Source organism: Dendroctonus ponderosae, unplaced genomic scaffold (assembly GCF_020466585.1).
Source record: "Dendroctonus ponderosae isolate FM_Combo_2020 unplaced genomic scaffold, Dpon_F_20191213v2 Dpon_F_20191213_1, whole genome shotgun sequence".
Classification (NCBI taxonomy): Eukaryota; Metazoa; Arthropoda; class Insecta; order Coleoptera; family Curculionidae; genus Dendroctonus; species Dendroctonus ponderosae.
The window spans coordinates 12,904,877-12,914,160 of NW_026017110.1; the positions used below are offsets into that span (position 1 = coordinate 12,904,877).

General features: G+C 34.8%; 1 protein-coding gene across 1 annotated transcript in view; it reads left to right on the forward strand.

Moving 5' to 3' along the window:
* The first annotated feature begins 6,877 nt into the window (after nt 1-6,877).
* Nucleotides 6,878-9,284, forward strand: part of LOC109546098 (serine protease snake) — a 4,957-nt gene continuing 2,550 nt past the window's right edge. The window contains exons 1-4 of the mRNA XM_048660870.1: nt 6,878-7,133; nt 7,289-7,449; nt 8,817-8,929; nt 8,990-9,278. Coding sequence (XP_048516827.1) covers nt 7,031-7,133; nt 7,289-7,449; nt 8,817-8,929; nt 8,990-9,278 — 666 coding nt within the window. The 5' untranslated portion in view covers nt 6,878-7,030. The remainder of the gene's footprint in view (nt 7,134-7,288; nt 7,450-8,816; nt 8,930-8,989; nt 9,279-9,284) is intronic.

Genomic DNA, 9,284 nt, shown 5'->3' on the forward strand with positions numbered 1-9,284 from the left:
GTGGTACTGGTATTTATAGGTATCCAGTACCCTAATCATTTGCCTGTAGTCTTCGGCGGTTGGAGGGTGTGTTCTGACTCCCTCCTTGGTGGTCATTCCGCATCCGTAATAAATTTTCTTTGTCATCAGTCTTTTCGTTATTTCGTCGTATTTGTCCTTCTCGCGAAGGACAATTGGAGGCACTTTTGTCCTCCTTTCACTTTGCTGCTGGGCGGCAGGGGTGGCCTGCTTTTTCTTAATGTTGTTGCTACTATCATCCGGCTGGCTGGTCCTTGGCTCGGCTCCTCTGCGAGGGTCCCTCCTTTGTCCCGGATCTGTGGACAAAATTGGGGCCTTAGTATTGTCCTCGCTAGAGGACACAGGTCTGGCTCGCTTCCTCCATCGACGGCGATTTGAGCTTTGATAGCCCTCGCTATCTGAGGAGTCCGTCACCGGGCCCCTGCCCTCCGCGGAGGCAATTGAGGGAGCTGCCGCCTCAGCGGGTCCCTCAACTGAGTCACTGTCACTGGAGGAGGCTGCGCTCTCCTCCATTTTCTCCTCCGCAGCCACATCCTGCACTTTGGAGTTCTTGGCGGATAGCAGCGTTTCCGCTTTCACCGCCCAATCTCTCCAAAATGCTACTTCCGTCATCGTCGTCTCGAGTTTGGCCTCGAGCGCCTCAAAGCGCCTCAGCACCTCCTCTGCGAGGACTGCTTTGGACTCGTCCATGTCCTGCAACACACACAGTACAAAAAAAACTTCATAAGTTTCAGCACTAGCTGTAGAGAGGTGCTGAAAAGCACACTAATAGCAGCGTAATACAGGAACTTTAGGCAAACCAAGAATGGTAAACCCTTGTAACAGCTTTCACTTTAACTTTCAACACTGTAGCTCTGCAGAGCGCGATGCGTAGCACGATGTTGCTTGATGAAAGTATGAACTCTGTATAATGATGGAAACAAACGAATCATTAAATTCATTTTATTGATGGACGGCGCTCAGTTTATTCGAGAAGGAATCGCCACAACTTTCCATGTCATGGGAAAATTTTGATGCTACTCAGGAACCTCAATTATTAATGTCAGTTTAATATTAAAATAGGGGGCGGCATTCTAACTGATCAGTTTCTCACTCATTTGGTTTTGTATAGTCGCTTTAATGATGGTTGTTTCTTTTCCTTAGAATATCTTTTACGATATGGGACAAAGCTCTTTGGGGTATTTCTCCCGATGTGGCCTCATTTTTCAAATAATATTGGGAATTTTCTGAATACGCATTTCGACCATCGCTGACTTGGTCCTTTGCTACAATATCACCGGATCACATTGCCCTAGATTTTTGCCATTGGGGATAGATGAAGTAGTTGGTTAATGCTGCTAAAGTGGACCCAAAAAGTGTTACTAGTTCGCATTCTTAATATTGCAGTTTATAAACTTGCCACTAGATTATAGATCTTTCTGCTAGATCAATTTCTAAACCCAAAATAAGTGGCAAGTGATGGCACAGTCTTTGTTTATAATTATTTGATTTGTTTTGTTAGTTTGGAAATAATTTTTCTGCTAGTTTTTTAATTTGTAACAATTTTTTTTTAAAGTTCAACGTTTACAGTTCAGCAGTTAAAGATCAACGTTATCTGACAATAAACAGGGTGACTCATGTAGACCGTGCATTAGAAATTTTCCAACTTGCAACTTTAGAAACTTACAATTTTGTTTTCGGTAATAACCTTAAATTTACAAGACTATGCGTGGTACAATGAGTATAATAATATTAATCAACCAATAAACGGTTTTCAAAGACTAGTTACATTATAGTCTCTGTTCTTCTGAACAAATGTATTAAATATTTTAAGAGATGCGTTAAACTTTTTAAATGCGTTCCCGCCTTGCCAATAAAGAAATCGGTCATTCAAAAATCACTGTAGTAAGATAATTGAATGGCGTTTTATAAAGCTCATTCTTTATGACCAGATGAAGAAATAACACACGTTAATTAAAGTTATTTTGCTAAACTCGAGAAGCTTTTTAATTTCATTAATTTTTTGAGATAGCTGACAGACTGTCTTTCTAAATTTATTTAGTTTAATTTCGAGTTTCAAAATGGGTCAGAGTTAAGACAAAAAGGAATGTTATTTATACATTTCCTTGACTGTAAAATAGAGGGAGTTATAGAGTTCTTTTTGAACCATCTAATTTTTGCTTCTTCGACTTACTGGGATCAATACTTTTTATGGTGAAACAACTACTTAAATACCATATGAAATGCAAAACTAAATTTGATGACGGATCGTTTTGCCCATCTGCTAAGAAAACTATAGGTAATGTAAAAGCTAGTAAGTGGTTGAGTTAGTTAGTATATCTGTTATACAAAATGCTACCTGCTATTTACTGTGTTTTATAACATTTCTTTCTAAGTGTACCATCAACTAGCACATGCAGAGATAATTGTGCCTACATCCCTATAACTACTAATATGATCGAAAAATATGTTTGAGAGCTTCATCCGCAAAGTAGATCAATTTACATATAAATGAACGCACGTGCACGCAAATGCTCACGAAATCACCGCTTTGGTTGAAATGTATTCGTGCGAGTTACTAACTCAATTTAATCTAATCTGTCTCATATACATATTGGAATTTAACAATAAGGTTGTTATGAAAATCAGCTACGGAGTTCTACCCATCTTGGCCGAAATATGAGATCTGTTTTCTGAAAACTCTAATTCCTATTCATACAAACAGTAGCATGCATACATGCCGTTTTTTAGCAATTTGATTGTTCCGGTTTAAGACAACTTCATTATTTCTTAAAATAGTACCCAGATAACGACTTTCCATAATTCTCTCTCTATTATCGCATAAAATACGGTATAATATATCGGTGAAATAGCCACAAGATCTATAGTATTAGCCTGAAAATGTATGGTACGGTCTGTGGTACTAACAATGGTTTCAGGGCAGACTCAATTGCCTGTGTTGTAAATTATTTACACACCTCTTATCGCCTATGAATTATTACATATCTTGGTCTGTCCTGGAATACAGTGTAGGATGTACATATTCAACAACTCGTAGCCTACAATGTAGTCTACATTTTTAGCCGTTGCATACAAAATTCATGATCTAGATGTTGAACGAATTATGATCGAGATAGTTTGGGTCAATTTTAAATTGCAATTTCCTTTTCACCTATTAATATCTCTTGAAGGTTACATTTATGTATTATGAGTACCACACTATGGGTGAGTGAAAATGTCTTGCAAATCTTCAATAATTCCTCACAGCTAGTTTTGTATTTGAAGCTTATTTACGCCGTATTTTAATTTTGCTAAGACGAGCGCTAATACGAATATAATACGAAAATAATCTCTAAAGATGAAAAGGTTAATAAAACTGGTGAATTGTTTGTAAATATACATTATAATAATTTATTTAAACGCGTTCTAACTCAGATTGCATATGATCATAAGGACTTGATGTGTTTACATCAAAATAATAAAAGCTGGAAATGAAATCTAAAAATATATTCTTTATATCGACATATTATGTCATTTTATATAAAATATAGCGTTTTAGTGCACGCTTATCATTTAAATGGAATTAATATGGAGTCGGAAAAGAAGCTTGAAGTTACCCTTAAGTATAGCTATGTTTGTAATCCATATTATAGAAAGTATATTGATCCGATAAATAAAACATTATATTGTAATAGTTTTTGAACTTTCTTCCTGGAGCTGCCAAATATGTTTATATTTAATTACACTTTCTAATATTATTATCTTCTATATTAAACATTAGTAAATTTTTGCTTTTTATCTGCCGTAGACGGTCCCAAGTCCGTTTTGACAAAAAGGAGGGTTGAGGATCAGGACGGATACATGAAGACGAATAACGCAAAGAGCAAGGAAAGAACATTTGAATATTGGAACATGGAACGTGCTCATTGTATTTCGACCGGGTGCAGCAATAGAAGCGATAAAAGAAATTGAAAGGATGAATATGGATATCACCGCTCTGCAAGAAATACTGTGACCTGGAGGGGGTCATACTCAGGTTGGGAACTCAGTACCTTTTTATAGTGACAATGACCAAAATAGCCATGCTTTCGGAACAGGTTTTGCACTAAGGAAATTTCTGCTGACTCAGTCGGCCCGTCAGGAAATATTTGAGCCACTTAGCGGCAGGATGTGCTATATTAGGATAAAAGGCACTTTCTACAACTACTCGCTTATAAGGGTATAAAAGATCTGTCAAGACATGACACATCCTGGGGATGCGATTTCAATGCGAAATTTGGACGGGAAAACGCACAAATGGTGGCAGCATCAAATGATATGTTAATAAAATCAACTACGTTTGAACACAAAGATGAACACAGAATGACATGGGGATCTAATATAACGTAATATACTAGACGTGAGAAGCTGCAGAGGGGCAGATGCCGATTCAGATCATTTTCTGGTCAAAGGCAAGATTAAAGCCAGAACAGTAAAGTAAAGAACAAGCTACTACAGTAAAGAACAAGCGAACCAATCGTCTGTCTCCTCAGTCGGATACAGAAAAGCTTCAGCAGACAGAGATAAAAGCACAGTATCAGGACGCACTAGAGTGGCTTAACAGAGAAAACACTGACACCACATACAATATTGATATGGAAGCGCATTGGAAGTTTATATCTGGAACAATTACAGAAGCAGCTATAAAGGTGGTAGGGAGAAACCCAGGAGGCAACACAACACAAAATTCACTGCTATAATGAAAAATGCTATGAAGCATAAAAATACTGCTAGACTCAAAATGCTAAAAAGTCCCACACACGAGAATAGGGGAAGTTTCAGACGACTAAGAACTCTAGGAAAGAAACTGTTAAGAAGCAAAAAGAGAGAATGGCAAGACAGAGAATTAGTTGTCCTAGAAGAAGAAAGGAAAAATTACACAATAATAATCTACCAAAAATTACGCTCTACAAAAGCAGGATTCAGACCCATTACCGATAAAATCTTAAAGAAGGAAAATGGAGATCTAATAACTGGCACAGTAGAAATATTGCAAACGTGGAAATTCTACTTCCATCATCTGCTCAATGGAGGAACTGGTGAAGATGGGGAAGCATTAGATGTGCTGGCTGCGGAACAACCGAGATCCTCCCTAAAGGGGAAATTACAGAAGCAATAAAGGAATTAATAAATAATAAAGTCCTTGGCGGAGACCTAATCATAGCCGAACTTCTTAAATATGGTGGCGATACTATTTTAATGATATCTCCCATTGACATGGTTTCCGTTTTCATCGAAAGTCATCCCAGAAAGCCTACTATTGCCGCGAAATTCCAATTCACTAAATGGTTTTCAAGCAAATTAATCGTTTTAACCGAAATAAATACTTTATGTGCGTACTGCCCTGAGCAAAAGCATTTTGACTGAAGAAACGAAAACATTATTGCAATGATCTTTTATTCTTGCTGGGAAAATACTCTGTGAGTGATTTACAGAAAACGTTTTCCTACTAAATATACAGGATGTTGAAATAACAAAAAAAAACAGTTTTCGTAAATAACTTAATATTTTTTCGTCGATTTTGCTAAACTTTAATAACTAAGCCTTAGATCATCGCCTATATTTTTGACAAAAAATATTTGTCAACGGGTTAATTTCCATTTTCTTGTTTGTTACTTATTCGTATCTCGCATAGTTTTAACAAGATAATTAAAAACAACTTTGATACATGCCCCTGAAACAAAGTTATCTCGAAAATCAAGCAATATATTAAGGGACCAGAGACGAAAAAGTAGATTAATTGACAAAAAGTAGAAAAATTCAAAAATTCAAAAGCAGCAAACTTTTTTTATATATCAATTTTAGTATCAATCAACTTATTATCAATATAAACTAACGCCCTACGCAATTTGAAATTTTAAAAAATACTGTTTCATTATATTCAATAATTTTATAAAACACTCTGTCTGTCTCGTTTCTCGTGCGACAATGCACCGTTACATGAAACTTGCATTTTAATAACTATTATTTACATGTTATTGAGTATGTATGAAAATGCAAATAATAAACTAACATCTTGCCTACACACAAAACCAGATTGTCAGTTCTTAGAATAGAAATAAAACGTCTTTTATCTCTGCCCGCCGAAACAATTACTAATAATATTTATACGTTTTGCAGTGCGGCCGGGGCAAAAAGTACCGATTTATAGCTACTTCTTGAACCGGGTTATGATCCAATGAACTAATAACTAAATGGTTTTTACTATTGCTGGTACTTTTGTAGGCGTATGGAGGCGATAGGCAAAATTTAACTTATTTAATAACCCTAATTTCCGCCATCATTACTGCTATTATGTACGGGTAGCTTTAATATATGAGTATCTATTTGCTAAATAATATGGATTTCCTTTTTTTGTCTGAAGTGTAAAACAATACTTTTCTCCACAGGTTGCCAGTAATTAAAAATATTTTAAATTGCAAATCGTGCAGATCTTAAAAAACAAATTAACCAAAGTATTTCTTGTAACTTTTTACGAATGGCTTGGCACGCTATAGGAGAACTTTCTAAAGTCTATGCAACGCCAATTGATTCAAAGGGTATAAAAACTTCCAGTTGTCCAGACGCATGTGGAATTAATGGTTTTAGAAATAAAATGATAAAAAACGTTAAAAAGTTTTAATTATTTTTCGTTTTAACTGACCAATATTTATATTTGCTCTATTCGTATACGTAATGGTCAAGAAATCAATTTAATTAAACTGCAATATAATAATAAAAATAACCAGAATTAAAAAAATATCTACATAACAGAAGTCACGAAGTTGGTCTCATAAGAGTGAGAGTAACACTCCTATTTCTAAACCGTATTGTGTTCGTGCTTTCCTAACGTTTTATACTTAGTAACAATAGCAAATTACAAAAATTGCTATTCATTAGTTGTGTTCAGAATTGACTGCTAAACAGTGAGCAATTAAGATATCGCAGAAAATCTAATATCATGTACTGATTTAGCAGTCATTCAGATTGTTGGTAAGTCTACGAATTCTTTGAAATGTACAAAATATTTCCAAATAAATTAAGCGAAAGATGGAAACATCTTTTTGTTGGTCTTTGCTGGGTGATTTCAGTGAAAAGTCAAACCGTTGCTCGGCAAAGTAAGTATGAGATTCAGGCTAAATTTATTTCTTATCATATGAAACTTACTCTCTTACCATTGCTGCCCCTCACGAAATTACTTAAAGCCAAATAAAAATTTAATAAATTCAGTTTTCAACTTACATTTAAATTAAATACATTTTTTCTAATTCAGAGTGTGAAGAATACAGCCGTGCTGTATATGAAGAAGACGGAGATAAAATATTTTCCTTAAGAAGTCTGATAAAAAACCATCCAATATCAACGTGCGCTTTGTATGAAAATCCTTTAATTGTCGGAGGCACTCCAGCTAGAAGTAGAGAGTTTCCCCATATGGTGAGTTCTATAACTATCAGTCTACCTTCCGAAAATATTTTCAAGTAATGTTTATTAACATTCAACTATTGATTATTGACATTGTCACCTGTAGGTATTTGTGATTCCAATGTTTGTAAATATATATATTTTGTTTTCAGCTAGTTTATTTTTGAAACAACAGTTTTTAAGACTCAAAATGGTTTAATATTTTTCTTCCTTAATACTAGTGTTTATAAAATCAATCTTAATATTAAATAATAATAATCTCTACATAGTCTTGAACAAATGCTGAATGTCCATTAAAGAACACGTTTATTGTGCCAGATTAATCACAACATTTCCGCTGAGATTATCTGTACAGCTAAAGGTATATCGAGCTGTACCTTTACAACAGATTTCTAAATATGTACATACAAAATTTTACTGCTTCAGAATCCATCCGCACTTATTAATGCACCTTAATTATATATATTATAATTAATAATAATAGACCTTAGATATCTATTTAATCCAAAAACAGTATATCAATGGTATAAGGACCATAAATTATGCAATTATCAGCGAAGAACAATTTTCATCAAGTTTCTCATTTTTTGATGCTCACGACCTTCGACGATAATCAGGTGGATCTCTACATTTAGTCAGTGCATTTGCGCTTATGGGGATTTTTTTAAATATTGTGCTCTTCAAAATATTAAAGCAAACGCCACCGCTACCACCATTTTTTTTGCTATATTTCTTATTTTTTATGCTATAAGATCAGCAAAAAAATTATTTCTTGATGATTTAGTTTAAATTCGAATACAAGAATAATTTTTGCTAAAATGCAGTTTTATAGAACTTGCCTAATTAAAGTTACTCTAGACAACTTTTTGTCGCCTATATTGCAGCCTATTAATGTGGATTAAATACTTCCGGCAGTATAGTTTGAATGACTTTTAGGACAGTAAGCTAGTCTAAGAAAACCTTGAAGAGTTAGTACACATAGTTCCACTATTTGCATTAATTGGCCTAAATGTTATAGTTCAATACAGCAACAATAACAAAAGAAGCGTCAGTTAGCGTCTTAGTTTAAATAATAACAGAACAAATATGAATAATTGGGAAAAGATGGAATAATATGATCATTGAGGCTCCTTGGAGGAGCACGATACATTTAATTCTTTTACCAGTTTAAAAACGGAACATCGATGAAAATATTAATCAGCGTAATTTCACATTATCATTCATATAGAAACACTGCAGTTCTTCATCTCATTTACAAAAGTCTTCTTATGCACGACGCATAAGAAGACTCATAATTTCATCTCTCATCAATAAGACTTTATTTCAGTTCGTAATACCACGCATTAGCTTTTAAGTAATTCATTAAATATTTCTGTTAGGCAGTAATTGGGTTTGCCCCCACTGAAGATTCAGAAATGGATTGGTTATGTGGAGGATCCTTAATAAGCGATCAACACGTATTAACTGCAGCGCATTGCAGCATATCTCACAGGTATCCAAATGCAGACATTTATTTCATCTAGCAATCGATTAACAATATATTTTTTCTCAGTGGTCCTCCTCAAAAAGTTCGACTGGGGAGTGTAAGCCTTCATAATAATGATGATTTTGTCCAAGATTTTATAATAGACTACTTCGTTAACCATCCAGAATATAAACGCCCTATGAAGTACCATGATATTGCCATAATGTTTCTGAAGAAGTTTGTAACTTTCACCGCATTTGTAAGACCTGCTTGTTTAAATACCGTGGAAAAGCTTCCGTTTACTGAAGCACGAGCCACCGGATTTGGCTTAACCACTCATGGTATGAGTGGAATTTTTTGTGTATTTCCTGAAGTTGCTGAA